General features: G+C 42.1%; 1 protein-coding gene across 1 annotated transcript; it reads left to right on the top strand.

Moving 5' to 3' along the window:
* Positions 1 to 1,445: 1,445 nt before the first annotated feature.
* On the top strand, positions 1,446 to 18,654 carry lnx2b (ligand of numb-protein X 2b). Its single transcript, XM_022196672.2, is given in 10 exon segments — positions 1,446 to 6,618; positions 8,735 to 8,928; positions 11,228 to 11,317; positions 11,320 to 11,426; positions 12,595 to 13,026; positions 14,297 to 14,443; positions 15,574 to 15,748; positions 16,007 to 16,250; positions 16,356 to 16,514; positions 17,214 to 18,654. Coding segments are annotated over 10 exon segments (2,091 nt in total). The 5' UTR covers positions 1,446 to 6,211; the 3' UTR covers positions 17,350 to 18,654.
* The last annotated feature ends 381 nt before the right edge of the window (positions 18,655 to 19,035 follow it).

Below are 19,035 nucleotides of genomic sequence, written 5' to 3'. Positions count from 1 at the left end.
GAACTCTTTCTAAGTCTGAGCATTTCACAGCTGATTACTTTGTAAATTCAATGTCTGAGCTAAACTGGGAAATATGCTGCAGGACTGGGGCCGATTTCTTGTTTTAGAGACTGTTTTGTCTACGTGAGGATGTGTGTTGGCTGTGTAGTTGTATCCTGATCGGTTACCCTCCAGTGAAAGAGGCTCAGTGTGTCTGTACACCTGCATGGACCTCCTCCTGAGCTCTACCTCTGGGTTTTCTGTTTGCTCGAAACTGGGAAAGTCGCCCAGTCCTCGCCTGCAGCCTGAGCTCCACCTGGGACAGCAGGCTGCGATAATTCACCCCCCAGCTCTGCGGTAGAAATGCTCCGGACGGAAGAAGTCCTCGGCGGGCTGGACGCTGACACCACTTTGGGCTCTTTTCAGTTTTCCGACTTCACGGTTGTGTCTTTGTTTTAGCTAGCGACGCGTTAGCCGCTTCCGCAAAACAACCTTCGTACAGGTAAGACGAGTGTCGGTGGGAAAATTATTCTCGTTTATGTTAACCAGCATGATTATAAGGTAGAGTCAGACTTTAACATGTGAGACAAACGCCCGGTTAACGGTGAAATGTGGTCGTTTCAGAGTTAATAAAAAAAATCCACCGGCTGACAGAAAAGTGAGTTTGTCACCGAGCTCAAGGTGTGTAGCCGTTAGCGCCGTGTGAGCAGGTTAGCTGAAGGTGAAGACATGTCGTCCGGATCTCACTTTACCTGTCCTGTTAGAGACAGTCTTACCTGCCGGCAAATACTTTTATTGCCTCCTCTGTCAGCTAGATCTGTCACAGCGGTGAAGTGATTAGGACCACACCAGCAGTCGTGGCTTGTCAGTGGGGGACAGTGAGTTATTTATGGTGACTGACAGCAAACACATCCAGGCTGGAAACTGATGGCAAATGCCCTCCTTACTGTTGATGAGTGGCTTTTTCATGGATACCGTATTGACTTTGTGAAGAAAAATTCGTAATTAACAGCTTATTATTGTTATACACTAGTAATAATATATGATATATGTGTGTCGGCAGCACATGTAGTGGAGCTCATATCACAGAAGGAGGTGCGGGGTCATGTGGTGTCACTATAAGCTGTCTACTAGTTTGGGAAAAACATAGCTGCAAAGTAAATGTGTATATATGTAAAAATATCAGCAAATGTTTCAACATAAGACGTTTTTAGTCAAAAATGTGCATCAGCTACAATCTTTGATGCTCTTGTTCTTGTTGATAAGTGTATTTTTCATGGAAAATATATCACTTTGGGAACAAAAATTACCAGAGTATTAATATACACTGGTAGTAATATATGTGTGTGTCAGCAGCACATGAAGCAGAGCACATATCACAGAAGGACGTGCGAAGTCATGTGGTGTCTTCACTCTACGGCAGGTATGAGATTTGCAAATACATTGCTAGAAAATAAATGTATATATATGTAAAGAATAGCAGATGTGTCGATGTAGGACGTTTGTAGACACTACAAGTTTTCATCGACTGCAATCAAGATGCTTAAACCTAAACTGTAGATATTTCATAATTCAACTATCTTACATTCGGATGAGGACATATTGTACTTTGTAGTGCTGGTAGTTTATTAATGTATGCTGTTGAAATGTATTGATTTCAAAAAAGAAATGTTGTACTTTTTATCCCACTACAGTTGTTTGATTGCTTTCATTCATTATGTTGCATTATTTTGATTTTTCATACCAACATGAGCAAGCAGATAAAGGAGTACTGTGGAGTATCTGAGTTCTTATTCTCCCATCAGACTAGGTCCAAAAGTGGCATAAATACATCTATTTTAGTGGCATTGTGTGCAGCATTGTCCATTATCTATACACTGCTTAATCCTCATTCGGGTCGTGGGGGGGCTGGAGCCTATCCCAGCTGGGTTAGAGCGAAGGCAGGGGACACATACACAGACAAATAAGCACACTCGCATTCACACCTATGGACAATTAAGAGTTACCAGTTAACCTCAGCATGTTTTTGGACTGTGGGAGGAAGCTGGAGAACCCGGAGAAAACCCACACATGCACCGAGAGAACATGCAAACTCCATGCAGAAAGATCCCGGGACATGAACCGGGCATCTAGCTGCAAGGCAAAAGTGCTAACCACCGAGCCACTGTGCAGCATTTTAGTTACCTAAAAGAATATTCTTTGAACATTCTTTTGTACTGGAGTAATGCTGATTACAATGGTGACAACTTAAGTTAACACCTTGGGTGGTGTTTGTTTAGTATGTACAGGCTGGTGCGGTACAGGTGGAGCCTCACATGTCCTGTGAATATAAGCTTAACCTCTACATAATATTTGTGCGTGAGACGGAGGCACCACATGTGAGTCAATGAGGTTTGGTCGTATGAATGTATGAGCTACGGAGAAGCTGTGGAGTAGAACGATGCCTTTAATGTCTCCCAGGTGGGTTGCTGGAGTTGATTTTGTTCTTGCATTTTAAAGTCCAATGCAAATACTGATCACTGTAGCAAGGGAATTTGCATGTTGTTGCTATAGCACTTATGTAATATTCAGACTGTTCTCAAAATAGATGGCATTTGATTTAAATTATGAGAGAAATAATACCGTAACATTAACAAACAGCGGGAGACACTCAGGAATCAAACAGCTTCTTACTGTAAAGAATAGATTTTTCATTATATATGCAAGCAAGAGAGGCAAAATTCCATCAGCATCTCACCGTGTCTCGCATAAATACAAGACACTAGTAGTTTTTTGTGCACATACACAAGTAACACACACCCACGTCATAGTAATCTGTCAAACTTCAGCTCTGCACAATAAGACACTACCGCTCTATGTTTCCTAGGTTTCCCAGGGTGCAGCCTTATCTAAGGTTACCTTGAGCACTGGAACAATCCATTCTCTGTACTGAGGCAACACAAGGCAGACAGTATCTTTATGCTTGGACTACGAGTTTCAATACATATTCAAGCTTTGAGCAGACACATTTTAATCTCATGCACATGCTCAAACTTTCCACTTGATTATGTCATACTCAGACACTGATGATTAAGAGTTATTCACCTCTTAGTAGTGATTTGGCAAATTTTCCATTTTATGTGCACTACTGCTTATTTCTACTGGTAACACCTGGCATTGGTTAAGATAGAGGCAGACATTACACACCTCCTGTCTCATGGATGGCAGAAATTATTATCTAACAAGGCCTCACCTGTGCATACCGAGGGTGTGGCAGAACACGTGACTCATTTGTGTCAACCATCAACGCAGGTGATTTGGTCCTCCTTTGAAAAACAAAAAAACCTCCACCTTGGGTAACCCCATGGGAGACCAGAGGACGCTGCTGGGCCTCAGAGGTTTCCCTGGAGAGCTTACACCGTCACATGATTACTCGGCATTTGATGTGGATAAGGCGTTTCCCTCGTTAAGTCTGGTTGTATTGAGCAGTATATGCTTTGGTTGACTCTAAACCTGTAAACCATATTTTACCAACTCTATTGCAAAACTTTAATTGTATAGTTTAATTTGAGATGTTTCTCGAAATTTGCTTGATGGTTAGAATTACGCTATATGCAGTGGATTTTTGAAAACAGTCGATGAAATGAGAAATGTGCACTTTTGTAAGGCTTACAGTGAATACACATTTTCATTATTGTTCTTTTTAATGTTTTTTATGTTTGTTAATTTAGTCAGAATTGTCAGCTGCCGGACCAACATGATGACTCATTTGGAAATTTTTGCGTTTATTACGAAAACAGTTCACCAAAATGTGTTGAAATAAGCAATGCAACTGCTGAATCTGTCTTCATTTCACAGTCTTAAGGGTTAGCTTAAAATTTTTTCCTGAGTTCTGGAGTTTGGTGGTGACTGGATGACCCCGATTTACATAATGTAGCCTTGACCTCAATGTGATGCAAATGAGAAGTGGGTAACGAGGTGCCAATCGCAGAGCTACCAGAATGCATTTCAGGGCTGCTTACATCAGAATGGAAATCGTAGAAATGATGGCTTCTGTGGACGTGTGGCATTAGTCACAGTTTACTGATTTCTGACGTGACGTCTTCATTCTCCTCTTTACTCTGACTAGCAGCCAACGCCACAGAGATAATCATTTTAAAATGTTCTAAAACAGACAAAAGCAGCAAAATTTGCGATTAGAAATCTGTAAATACAAAATCAACTTATCCGTTCATTGACTATTCATTGCACCACAATGTGCCATGCCGTTTTACTGAGTCTCCTTTTCACATGCAAAGGAGTCCCTTTATTAATTTCATGAGGTGAAACACTGCAGATAGTTTGGAATTATTGGTCACTGATAGATATTTGAACCAGTACCTTCACAATAAGGATCTGCAGTGACTCTCTGCGACCCGTTTGTGCATGTCACTATATCACAAATCAAATAATACACTTTAGATATAAAGTAATAGGAAAGGAATTTGGTAGGAGTGGAACTATGAATATAGTGTTGATAAGAGAACCTTTGCAGTCAGGCGCCATGGTATATTTGAAAATGTTCCGTGTTGTTTCTCTCTTACTCCACATTCTTGAACCAGGTTATGTGGCTTCAGTGTAAATGGAGCATAGCCTGGTTTCTACTGTGCTCCTCCGTCTGTGCTACAGGATCCGTGACCCCTATCCATTACAGGAAAACCTATCGCTTGTACAAAGTAAAAACAAAGGAAGGGAGAAGGCCCGTGTGCATGCATGTGTGTGCACACATATTTGTAGCCAGGCTTTTGTGTTTGCAATCAATCATTCAGCTACTGAGAGTACTTTACCTGTGCTAGTGCAACCTCAGCAGTCTGAGCCCCCAACCCCCAAACACACACACACACACACACACACACACACACACACACACATGCATTCACTGGCACTGATGATAGAGGCAGAAAGAACATTTTTCCTTTCCTCTCACGCTGCCTAGTTATACCAATTCCCTCTGCATTCCTCACACCAGTGCAGTCGAAGCTCATACACATCCACCCTGATGCACACAAAATATGTGCACTCACACACACTCACACACACTCACACAGGCATTATTCTGACGGTCTGCTGCTGGGGAGGCAGAGCTCTGGTTTCATTCAGGCTTCAGGCGACTTCTAGTCTTGTGTTTGCGTGCAGTGGCTACTGGGCGCTTGACAACAAAGATATCATCTCAGGTGAGTCGTTTCAATAACACTGAAGATAAAGCAGTCTTTTTGTGACTGAGATCTGGACAGAGGTCACAGAAATAAAGAAACTGAAGGTAGTGACTTCATAGTGGTAGCCACGTACAAGAGACAGAACCTCTGTATAGTTAGGACTAAGTCACATATCTTGAGGTGGTGTTTGGTGCATTTCTTAGTCCTTCAGACAGCACAAAGTTTTATGTAGTTATGCACTTTTTGCTCCTGACTATGCACTACACTATAGCACTTAATAAATGTTTACTTTTTACATAGCTTTCATTAAAAATTTGCTCCAGTTGGAAGCCTCTACGTCCATCTCCACATGCCATTTTAGTGGAAGAAATTTGTCTTATCAGGTATATTTATGTTATTTTAATTGATATATGTCCAAAAGTCTCTCCAAAGAATGTGTTCCCAATCAGTACGTTCCTTATGAAGGGGAATTAAAAGGAGATTAGGAGCTGCACAAAGGGATGGAGACCACTGCCGATTGGGTGCAAGGGGTCATTAGTGAAGGGGATTGCATTTCTGCCCCGTTCATTCAGAATTCCTACTCTCGCGTAGTGCCATGCCTTTGTTCCTTCCCATTAGCAGCGCTTTGACTTTAGTCCATTTTCTTCTGCCTCATTTCACAGAGTTTAGCGCTTTCACTGAGAAGCACGGTGACTTTTAGCTGAGATGAGAATTCCTTTTGTCCCTCAGGAAACTTACTGGGAGGAAGCAGCTGTAGATTGTTGCTATATTGCTGCTGCTCTGTGGATTTGTCATTTCCTGTGTAGCTGGCCAGTACGAGGAAGCACAGTCCAACTTTTGCTGTAGATTTTAACTGTGTTTCTCTCTCCACAGAAAATTCAAGATGAAGACATGGAGATAACATTGCTGACTCTGGATCATTGTTTCTCCATTTGAGTGGATTCAGCTTCGAGCATGCACACATAGACCTATAAACTATATTTGACAGAGTTTGTGTGGAGATAAGTGGACGCCGGTCTTTTTCAGACACAGGAATTTGGACTGAGCTTTCTCAGAAAATGGCTACAACAGAAACCAAAGTTGCCGGCAGCGGCAGCACTGCAGGTCTGTCGTGGGCACGTGTCTGTAAGGAGTGTGGCCAGCAGCACGAGGGCCTGGACAGCCACCTGTACGAGTACCAGGACGAGGTGGATGATGAACTGGTTTGCCACATTTGTCTGCAGCCCCTGCTCAGACCTATGGATACACCGTGTGGCCACACTTACTGCTTTCACTGTCTGAGCAACTTCTTGAAGGAGCAGGACTTCTGCCCTGTGGACCGCCAGCGGCTGCAGTTGCATCAATGTCGCCCCTCCAGCCTGCTGGTCAGAAACCTGCTGGACAAGCTGACAGTCATGTGTCCTCACAGTGCAGAGTGCCAGCAGCAGATGCAACGCTGTGAACTGCAGCCTCACCTGCACAACAGGTAAGAATGCTGCTGGTTGATAACAGCAGTTTTAGTGGATATTGTTCTTTATCCACCTCATTATATCAACACAATGGGTGGTGTGCCGTTTTCGTTGGAAATGCGCAAACATCTTTTCCTTGGAGGCGCTCCCAAGTATTTATTGAACCATAGTATTGAAAGCAGCTATGCACGATATGTTTGCTAGTTTCCTTTTTAAACTTTCAGTTCCCTCTGGTAATAGCTGTAGTTTGTGGTGGCCCTGATTTAATGTGTCTCATGTTATATTGCTGTTTGACATTTAGCCTTCTGTTATCCACTCAAACAAATCCCACTTATCAGTCATATAGCCATTAGGAACTAGTTCAGTGTTTTAGGAAACAATTACTTGCAGCGAGTTAGTTGAGAAAAGTAAGACAGCTGGTTTCCTTTTTCCTTTCTATATGAAGTTAAGGTAGCATCCAGTTAGCTTCACTTGGCATGAAGAGTTACACAATTGTGTTCATACTACAATAGGTCTGTGTCAGACTGCACAGATTCACATTGCCCCTCATACTGAAAACCACTCAGGGCAGTTTTTAAATTCTCCAGAAATGCTGTGCTATGTCCACCCGCAGTGCTCCACACACCGGCCGCATGTAGCACGTGATTTCTGGAGAATTCAGAACTTCCCACTGTGTTTTGGCTTCTTTGATGGAAAGCATATATAAATCAAAGCTCCTCCAAAGTCCTGCAGTGGCTACTTTAAGCTCTTTTACTGATGAACTGAGATTCTCCTGGTACATCCTCTATGTGTATCTAGTGGCATTTGTTTTTCCTGTACATTCACAGTCGGTGCACTTACTATCAGCACGGTCAGATATTTTGGGCACCCACAGACCCTCGCAGATCTTTGTGAAAGACAAAATTTATGTAGTCAAAATTTGCCTTTAGCATGTCTATGTAACATAATCCACCTACTAGCACTGCTAAAGCTCACCGGTGAATATGTTATTGTGATAGTTTTTTCTTGAGAGAAATTATCTAAAGATGACAAATTACAGCATTATGTGAGGATTTGTGTAACAGATTATACAGCAATTTCATGGATTCTCCTGCTGTAGAAATGCTGTAATAAAGTGGATCCTCAAATAACAGTTGTCTTTACTTTCTCTCGTACTTGCAATAGTCTTTAAAGTATGCCTATACAAGGAGACAAAGAGTAGCGTAGCCACTCATATTTATACATTGCAGTCACTCCCACTGCAGAGCAATCATAGGATACTTTCATAACAAGCAGAAACAAGCATCTCAGAATTTCACAATTTCCTGTACACCTGTCATCACTGTGAAAGTTGCACTTAGTTGTTTTTACGCTTCATCTTGAATGAGATATAGCATGTTAATTAGAGAGCAACTGATGTGGTGAAAGGCAGATTTTCTTTTTAATCTTTGGAAATCTAGCTATTTCCCTTTTTCCAGTCTATGTGCTAAGCTAAGTGATTGCGTCTGTATTTTACAAAATATCAACACTTGAACGTAAAAACATGTGCATTTTAAGTCAGGGTCAAAGAATTCTAACTATGTTGCTACAAACTAGCTATCATCGAATTGTTTTTCTCCTTCGTGTTCTCTCAAGCTATGTGCTTCAGCTGTTTGACGCTTTACCGTTTACTAGCGGTGACACAGTTCCTCTGTGAACACACAGACTTGTAATTACTGAGCTCAAGACGAGGCACAGGTCAGTCGTCTTGTTTTTCACATGGCCAGTACGGTGCTTATCGTCCCGTTGGCCAGCCATGACGCAGTCCTCTGTGGGAGGCGGATTGTCCTGCTGCAGCCTCTCTGTGCAAACAATGAGGAGGCAAAGTTCAGGCATGAGGGACGAGCAGCAGTCCCAGCACTCTGACTGACTTAATCAGACTCAAACTGTCTCACTAGACACCCTGCAATGCAGTGAAATTGTTCACTCATCTGCATAGTGCTTCCCTTCCCTTCTCCTTGCCACATCAGGACATATTTACCATTTAGATTTGTTCTCTTAATTTCTGTATTCATCCATGAAACTCCTAGTAACATGAAGCATTGTATTCATATGTTTTTAAAGATTAAAATCACTGGTCAGTTACTATTCCTGATCTGTTCCTTCTTTCCTTAGATGTCCTGTTTTTAGAAGACTCAGAGAGGAGGCAGAGAAGAGGAAGAGGCCCTCGTGGAATGAACTGAAGGGACGTAAAGGTGACGGGGAGACGTCTGGAGATGCTAAACATTCGGCGACACAGTCTCGAAATCACGCCCGCGATCAGCCTGAGCCTGGTCTCATTAATCCTGCCTATGAGGAAAGTGAGGACGGTATGGAGTCATTTTGTTTTCACAACAGCCACCATCAACAGTGACACAGTCCCACTAGTCTGTTTTCTGTCTAAACATAATGCTTAAAATCCCCAAGTCTTAGGAAGTGTTTTGAAATAGGAGGTGCATGTGGGGAAATGACAGTGAATAATGTTTATAGAGACTCAGTGGAAATAGTTGACTTGCTGGGGTGATTGTCAAGACACACAGAGGAATGGCTGTTTTTAGCCTTGAGGGTTTGATTCTGTCTGTCGCAGGTGAATCATCAGCCTAGCCTTAAGAACATGTAGCAGCTCACAGATGCTTTAACCAGACAGTCTTATCATGGGAAAAACCCTTAAAGCCACTTTCAAGCCAGCACCATAGAGCAAAGTCCGCTAAAGCACGGTTGCCTGGTAACTGGTAATGAGTGTCCACAGAGGAGTTTGTATTCTCGTCATTATAATCTTTATGTTGAACAAATTAGCGCTGAAAAGTGTTGCTCTTGAAGTCTATAGAGAAATGAATCGCAGCTGTAGTTAAATTAACAGAGACGCTAAATAGTTAATTATTTCCCGGTAAATACGTCAGCATATTGGCTCATCCAGGTTGCACCATCTCTGCTGTCAGATGAATTCATACCTTTGGAACGCTCGTAGGGCTAAATAGATCATTAGAACTGCTGAACAGATAGCTGTAGCGTGTAAATACTTGTATGCTCTGTGTGCACGCACAGACCAGTTCCAGGGCTGAGGTGTAGTTTGTGAGAACTTGTATTGTCTTACTGCGATGATTATTGAGGTCCACTCTGCTTTACGCTGTCTACTGTTCATGGTGGACTTCACTGTGTGCTGGAAAAATAAGCACCTAAAGCTCCTCTGCAGGTTGTCTGTTGGTTGATGCGACCCAGTTTTTAGCATGTTTCTACAGGTAAAGAAATACGTTCAAAAATTTAGTGAGTTTTTGTTGGTATATAGATAAGAAGATCATATCTGTTTTTCCACATTCAGCAAAGAGATTTGGGTCCAAGATGTGCTCAGCGTCTTTTAACACAAACAGCACAACAGTTAAAAGTTCCCAGAACTTTCTGTATGAGGTTGGCACCTCTTATGGAATGACATTAGATTCCTTTTAAATGTCATTACTACAGAATTGTCACTCAAAGTTTAAGCAGTGTTTCTGTAGTGCTGTTAAAAAGAATAATCCTAGATAAATATAGGTCATATTTTCTATTTGGGGCCATCATAGCTCAACGTTGAACGTGTAACACCACTACAGAGAGACCAGATGGAGCAAGAGCACACATAAATGCAAAGTGAGAGTGTGTGCATACCAATAAGTATGTTTCAAAAGATACAAATCTTAGTTTATAAATGATAGTTTGGATAATAGTTTTACTGCATGCCTCTGAAAAGTGTACAGTAAGCAGTTTTTTTAATACTATGTTCTATTTGCAAAAGTCGCACAAAATGTCAAATTTTTCTTAAATCTCTGGCCCGGTCCCTCATCTTCTCTCCCCATAGTGGGATCCATCTTAATTACCCCACCTCAACCTCTCATGGGTCTCGTACATGAAGCATGCTTTGTTTATTGAAACATTCATTTATGTGTATGCCATGTGGAGACAAGCTGAGTAATGTGCTGATGATGTAGTGTCTCATTTGTGTGTAGTAAAGAAACTTTTCAAACCAGGAATTATTAGTATTATCGGGAATATTTTCATTTGTAGCTAACTATATTAGTTTTATTTCTTAGATTTTTACTATATTTTGTGTATAAATAGTGAAACAATATAGTTAAAACCTTGAAATGCTGTAAAGTTAATTTATTCTGATTATTAATAGGAATGTTTTCATTTTTATAGGTGCTTGTGTCATTTTTCGTGTGCTTTTTGACCCCCTCATGACAGCTCTGTACTTCATTAAACTCACAAGATGATAAGTGAAACTTACAGCTGAGTTGACAGGCAGGTGAAGTAAGAATAGATCACAAAATGCTAAACAAAGACAGAAACGATACATAATCATCCAAATTCAATCTAGACTCCAAACACTTGAAACCTTTATATTGTCTGTTCTTACTTAACTGGACTTTTCAGATCTCAGCTTGTCAGCCTGCAGAGTATAAGTGCTGTTTGAAATGGTGACTACATCAAAGAAAAGCTTATTTCTGGCTACCAAATAATAATTCAAACGTTTGCTTATCACAGATTTTACAAGCTAAAATTCAGTCAGAGTGCAAGACTAGGAGTCTTTGTTTCATAAACAGGAAGGAACAGCCCTGTTTATTCTGCCTGGTTGTCTGTTTGTCCTTGCTCCAGACAACACCCCCCTGCGATCCAGTCTGGTGGCCGAGGCCAGCGTGGTGGAGCTGTTCAGAGACGAACCGGAGGAGGAGCTGGGCCTCCGCATCGTGGGGGGAAAGACACACCGCTGGGAAACATAGTCATCCAGGAGATAGTCCGAGACTCACTAGCTGCTCGTGATGGCAGACTGGCCCCAGGGGACCATATTTTAGAGGTGAGAGAGACTAAACGAGGAGAGAGCTGCGATTACGTCACCCATAAGGTGAAGTTATTCTTCCCTCCTTCAGTGAGCAGATTCAGAAACACTCTGGTGGCATCGCGTGACACGGAGCAGCTCTAAATAGCTATGCACAAGCACCTTGTGGTTGTATTCTCTCGCTACTGTAAACACGGTGCTTTTCACCTGGGAATGGGAAAGTAGATATTCAAGATAAACACGTTTTATCTCCATGGTAACAAGGCGTGGTTAATATGACCGAGTACTAATGCATCACGTGTAAACAGCCTTACCTGGCTGTTGTCACTGATGGATACCTTTCGCTTTGTGAGCATCAGTGTTCAAACATAAATGACGGCTAGTACTTAGTCTGTTCTTTTCTGTTCTGAGTACTATAATCTAAGTTATTATGAAGCAATGTGATTAGTCTGATGGCAACAGTAATCATTGTATTAAATCTAAATCATTATCAAAACATAAGGTCAATAGCTGTCTAAGTGTTATATGTATTGAAGAGCTAATTTAATGTTTTATTTGGAGTAATATTTTGGTTTCCACCGACGAGAATGGAAGTACAAAAAATGACTAACAGGAGATTTTATTAAGTCGTGATCTCCATGATACCTGCAATGCCCTCCTTCTTGTGTTTCTACCCTGCAGCTGTCCCAGTATGTGGGACTGCTGTAAACTGAGCTGACAGACTATTTCGGCCTCAGTGTGTCCTCTGAAATACAGCTTTTCCTCTAAAGCCAAGCAATTCCAAACTTCGATATGAAAACAGAAACCCGCCAGCCAACAGCCCACTTTCAGGATGTGAAACTACAGCTGCAAGCTTTTATTTTTGTGGCAAGTCTGTGGTGAAGATCTTGAAACTGAATCTGCAGAAGAGGCAAGCTGATTAATAAATCTGTAACTGATGTATGTTACGACTGTTTTAATTCTGGAGAGGACAAAGGAAGTGAGATATAATATTAAAGTCACTTCCCCTTGTGTTAACGAAATTAACTTGCAGATAAAGTTGAACAGTAATTCATGTCTATTTAAGAATAAAAAGGTAATTTTCCATACACGCAGTGCACATACATGTACAGCGTGTAGTGCAGCGTGTGTTCAGCTACCTCATCACTCTGTGTTGCTTCTTCTCTCTGTGGTGTCGTGTTTCCAGGTGAATGACGTCAGTTTGGCTTCAGTTCCTCACGCCCGGGCCATCACAGTGCTGCGGCAGCCTGCCCTCCTCAGGCTCACTGTCATGCAGGAGAAAGGTTTCAAATTAAGGGATCAACGGTCGGATCATCACCTGTCCACTCCCGCCACTTCCACTGCCTCCCAACCCTCTCACAGTCCCCACGGCAACGCTACCTCCAATCACAACCCCGGCACGGTCCTGCAGGTGACGCTGATGAAGAGTCAGCGCACAGAACCGCTTGGCATCAAACTCATCCGCAAGTCAGATGAGAGCGGGGTTTTCATCCTGGACCTGCTGTCTGGTGGTTTGGCAGCCAAGGACGGAAAACTGAGGAACAACGACAAAGTGTTGGCCATCAACGGACACGACCTGAGGCATGGGACGCCTGAGAGCGCTGCCCAGATCATACAGGTACATTATAAGCACCAAAGATGTGGTTTTGCTCATTCTAGTACATTAACTACAAATGACAGATACTAAACATTAACCCTGACACTTTTTAAAAACCATTTTATAGATTTAAGATTGATTTTCTAACTTGACAGACATTCTAGATTGTGGAGACGGTTGCCAAGAAGCATCACAGTAATGAACTAGAGGAGCACTCAGAGAGCTTATCAGAGCCAATGCCCTATTTGGCTGTTTTTTGTTATTATTTAGAAAGAAATAAAGGTCTGTGCCAAGTTTACAGAGTTCTTATTTTGGCCGTGCTCCAGTTCTCCACCACGTTTCATACAATTCAGGCTTTTAGTTTTTGTGTAATCCTGCAGACAGACAGAGAGATAAACAGACAAACAGCAGTAAAATCATACTTTCACTTGGAGGTACGATTTTTAAGAAATCCAAAAAGAAGATAAACAATATGCAAACACTGATTCTGTTTAAAGGATAATGGGACTATGTACCGGTAGTTAACTCATAAAAAGACAGCTGTTCAACAATCGTCTCAGTTTCCCATCATCAGTAGTTGGCTATAGAATCAAAGCACTTTAATGCAGCATCGAGGCTGCTTTCAAAGTTACTGCTTGCACGTACTTTGCAATGATGTAACGCTAACACAACAACAACAACGAATGCTGCAGTGTTCATTATGTGGCACATAAATAACAGCAAACACAACAGAGTCGAGTAGTTTGAGTATTTTTCTGAGTGTTGCACAATAGAAAAGGCCTTGGCCCTAACACAGATGTAACTCTCAAAAGCACGAATTTTTCCAACAAATTTAGTGGCAGCCTGCCATTGACAAAATGCCTGTTATGAGATCTTTTGTCCCGGTAGTGACAGTGGAAAGGAAAGGGAAGGAAAAAAGATCCTCTGGGGACCATGAGCATCCACACACAGTGTCACAGCTTTTCGGACAGTCGAATCCACAGATCTTGTTAAAGGAAAGGTGATAGATGGGACAATAATACCACAGACCCAACTACAAGCATGGTAAACATAAAGTTGTTGTGTTGTAAACGTAACAGATTATGTATCTCAAGAAAGTCAGATTCCAATATGAAATTTCTGTGATTCTAATCCTCAATCCGCCAACTCACTTTTGGTGTGAAAGAAGTAGACAGGAACATAAATGAGGACTGTTTGCATGAAACTACCAACATCAACACAAGAACATCAGTCAAAGATCGTGTAGGTATTTACTGTGAGATTTTTTTGCTTTTGATTTCTGTGCTTTTAGGGCAGTGAGGTGCGTGTGAACTTTGTGGTGATGAGACCTGCAGAGGCTCAGGAGGAAGGTGGAAGCAGCAGAGATGGTCAACACAGCCGAGCATCCAGGAGAGCGCCGGAGCCACAGTACTTCAGGCGCCGGTCCACCTACATGAAGGTAACATGGAACATTTCCTCACAAGCCAAAGCTCACTCAAACCAAGGAATATTGCCCCTGGCCTCATATTTTTAATGATAGGTTTTATATCTGCACTTTGGGGGCCTTTCCAGCTGGGGGCTGCTGGGATTTTAACTTCCTGTTACACTGCTAACCACAAAGTGAACAGCACTATCAAACTCTACATGTTCCTGTTTACACAGTGTAAATGTGATACTCGCTCCTGTGTCGCTCACACTCAGCTGTACCATACACTGTCAGTAGGAAGAACAGCAACCCCCCATCTGGGGTGAGAAGCTATGAGAGCAGACACCTGCATTGGTGAGATGAAAGCCCTTCTCTGGGGCCTCCCTCTGTCCTGATCAAAAGGCCTGGGGTGCTGCTCGCTCTGCCGCTACGGGGCCACTGTCTTGTTGTTTTTTGGTTGTTTCTTTGGGAGGCAGAGGATCAAAGCTGGTAACAGTTAGCTTTCGCCTGCAGAGTCGAGCCTTTTCGTCTTGCTGGGGGGGATGGGTTCCCTGCTGTGGGGAGGAAGAACCCCCACCCCACCCAAGCTTCCCTTCTGATGGTTTACAGACCCCATAGAGCAACAAGGAGGCCGATTGAAGTTGTCATTTTCCACACATCTTTTACACTACGAGGGCTTAGTGTTGATCCTCACATGTTCCCTCTACTCGTACCTCTCAGCTCCATCTCAAATGCTTCACATTTGTTTCTACAAGTGGTTTTCTGAGAGGCATCAATTAAGTCAAAGCATCCTGGTGAGCCGAGATTAATTGGCAGCACTGACTTGATGCATTGTATGACAAACAAAATAAGATAAACAAAAATTCATTTAGGGCTGCACAGTGGTGTAGTGGTTAGCACTACTCGCTTTGCAGCAAGAAGATCCCCGGTTTGAATCCCGGTGTGTCCCCTGCCTTCGCCCGAGTCAGCTGGGATAGGCTCCAGCCCCACTGCGACCCTAGTGAGGATAAATCGGTGTATAAACAATGGATGGATGGAAAAATTCTTTTAGTGAGGGAATTTGTGGAACATGGCGTCCTGAATGAGGCCAGCATAATAAATATCTGTACGGTTGCAACATGTTTGTGATGACTTAATATAAATATGTCTAATTTTTTGTTCAGGATCCTCCAGGTGGGTTTTCTAGTCAGGAGAAGACTGTGAGTCTGAAGAAGGAGCCCCGGCTCTCACTTGGCATCACTATTGCAGGAGGGAGGGATTGTCGCAGTCGCCTGCCCGTTTACATCACGAGTGTGCAGCCTGTTGGCTGTCTGCACCGAGATGGTACCATCAAAAGAGGTACAGAACATCTGGTCATCTGTGGTTTTCACTTTAAACAAGCAAATTTGTAATTAACTTATTTGTCTTGGCAAAAACTGACACAAATGGCTATTCTTCAGATTGTTTTCTCAATTAATTGTGTCAAATGTCAAAAATACTGGAGTTTTTATCCATCAGGTTGAACTTACAGCAACTTGAGTTCACCACCTAATGAAAATTTAGATTAAAAAAACCAAACACTAATCCTCATGTTGGCAACACTGTCTGTTTCCTCAGGTGATGTTCTGCTGAGCATCAATGGAGTTGATCTGACCCAGCTGACCTACAATGAGGCTGTTTCTGTGCTGAAGGCTCAGACAGCTCAGTCCCAGGTGGTGCTCCGTGTCATTCAGACCCTCTCTGAGGACTCCGAGGACGATGCTGAAGCTAGCAGTAAGGACGAACTCGACTTTATGGACGACCCGCGAGACGACGCTCTCAACTGGACACCGCTGTGGACTCGCTGGCTGGGCTTACCAAGGTAGAGACGCCTTCATTACTCCCTGATATCTGATATCTGCTGCAGCTGTTTTTTGTTCATGTTTATGTGAAGCCGTTAGCTCTAACTCTGAACCTGTCCTCTCAGTCACATGCATTGGTGTCGGGACATCGTCCTGCAGAAGACAAACAACGAGAGCTGGGGCTTCAGTATCGTTGGGGGCTATGAGGAGAGCCATGGGCAGCAGCCCTTCTTCATTAAAACCATTGTGCCTGGTACACCTGCTCACTTCGACGGGCGCCTCAAGTGAGTTAAACCCAGTCTGACACCTGTATGAATTAACCCTCTGAACCCCAAGCAGGTTTGGGAGATTCTTCCTTCAGTCACACCTTTTCTCTGTGTGGGCTCATTTTGTAGTGCCATATAAAGTCCTGTACCTGAACGGAAACATCACAACTATAGCCTGAAATAGAGAGAACTCAAGCATGTCTTCTCTGCAGTGTAACAGAGTAATAATGGCATAAAGTTAAAAAAAAAATGGAAGTTGAAAGTTTGAAAGTTGAAAGGGTTTTTCTCTACTTATTTTACGAAAATGAAAAAAAAACATGATCATGTATAGCATTGTTCCAAGTGCACACAGGTGTTAAATACACAAATAGTCTGTGAATTATTGTAACGTGACTGTCAGTTGCAGCTCAGTCACTCATGGCTTCTTAAAGGAACTCAGCTGTGCAGAATTTTACATTTATTTTCAGAATGAGTTTAATGCAGACTTTATATTTGGTTTAGATTTGGTAAGTTTAAGGGCTGCTGGAAAGCCAACGATTCTTCCTGTTTTTTAGGATTCTGACACTAATAAATTGTGCAGATTTGATGCATTATTTAAAGATAGCTTGCTTTTCAAACCCACTGGGAGCTTTGTAGGTTCGGAGGTTTAATCGAGTCCTGCGTCCTTTCATCTCTGTTAAAAATAACTCCACATTAATGCTCTGTGCTTCGCTCCAGGTGCGGTGATGAGATTGTTGCGGTGAACGGAGCTACAACTGTGGGAATGAACAACTCCTCTCTCATCCCGATGCTCAAACTGCAGAAGAATAAAGTCACACTGACGGTAGTGTCTTGGCCAGGGAGTCTAGTGTAACAAAACACACTTTCTCTTTGACGTTTCTTCTTTTCTCTGTCACTATTAGTTGAGCACACACACGTTGCCCTGTTTAGCTGCATTCTTCACCGGGACGCTCGCTGTCCTTTCCATATGTCACTCGTTTGGTCACATACTTTGTTAATGTTTCTGATCAGTTTTGTTACAGAGAACACGTGTGAACTTAAAGAGCCATGCCATGTATGACAGAAAGGAGTATAATGTTTGTTTCAGTGCGCTCACAGAGCAGTTGACGGCACTAGCAGGGTGCAAAAATGACGACAATCAGTGCATTATATGCTAAGAATAAACTGGAAGGATTGTTATTTTTAATCCTGTTTTAAAGCTGTGTGTATATTTACCAGTTCAATATCGTATTATTTGATTATCATGATTCACACAAACCGTGTACAAAGATGAAACACAGTGAATATATGTTGTGATGAGGAATTACTGATGACAGAATGGCTGCTGACTATAAACCAATGCCAAAGACAGAAAATCTTCCTGACACGTGTGATATATAATCAAGTTAAATGTTTGTACACTTTCAAAGCGTGCAACAGAGTGATATAACCTCTGTAAACTGAATCAAGTCGACAATAAGAATAAAATCAGCTATAGCCACAGTGTGTTATAGACGAGACTGTTAACTGGAGGGTTTTTGTGGAGATGGGAAGGTTCATTTTAAAGGGTCACAATCTAAAAATATTTGACATCCAGTCCTGTTGAAGTCATAAAAATAAACAGAATCCCTTCTAAAATTAACACAGATCACTTAATCAGAGTGGAACTGGTGGTAAACGGCTCAGGTACCAAATTTATGTTCGATCTATAACAGGAAACAAACTTGGTGAAATCTGAGCTGCTCTAAATATGCTACTAAATTCCAAATCAAAAATGCTGTTAATCTGTAAATGAAACATTGACCCCCCTCTATTGGCGCTCTGTATATATTTTCAAATGATAAAATGGCTCGTACTGAATGACTATTAAGCCTGATGCCTTGTAGACATTGAAGGAAAAACCAGAATGTATACTTGCCTTAAATCGCCACTGTACCAAAAATGCGTCCCCCTCCTCCATTTTTTCCTTCCGTTCTGTACTGATTATTTTGTACGAAGGAGAATGGCCTTGTTCAGATACATTTGTGTCAACACATTCCCAGTGGCCTTGCTTGTGTCTAAATGGATGCAGGACTTATTGAACAATTCAGAGTGGCTGTGAAATACGAATATACAACAGGTGGTATGTGTGTTAGCCCGTCCACTGTTACATTGTGTTCAATAAAATCGTATCAAATCACGCTGTGCTTTTGTTTATCTGGCTTCTAAAAGTGTTGCGGGAGGAGAGCAAAGAGTGTAGTAAGGAACACAAAAAGTGAGTCTCAGATACGTTATCTTGCACATCTTAATTGTCAATGACATTACTGCAACTTACATGTTAGTGGACTCTACCTGCTTATGATGAGGATTATAAACCGGCAATAATTTCCTGATGGAAGGTAGTTATAAAATCACAGAATGACTTATTGTCCAGCAGACTGTATAGTAGTTGATCAGCCTGTTCAGTCTGACCCCTAGTGGACAGAAAGCAGAAAGACGTGGACACATTTTAGACTGTTACACACTTGTGAGAACACGTTTTTCTCTTTATAGCTTTTACTTTGCACATGTACATAAAGAA

Source organism: Acanthochromis polyacanthus, chromosome 10, assembly GCF_021347895.1.
Source record: "Acanthochromis polyacanthus isolate Apoly-LR-REF ecotype Palm Island chromosome 10, KAUST_Apoly_ChrSc, whole genome shotgun sequence".
Lineage (NCBI taxonomy): Eukaryota > Metazoa > Chordata > Actinopteri > Pomacentridae > Acanthochromis > Acanthochromis polyacanthus.
This window is presented reverse-complemented; position numbering and strand designations above follow the sequence as displayed.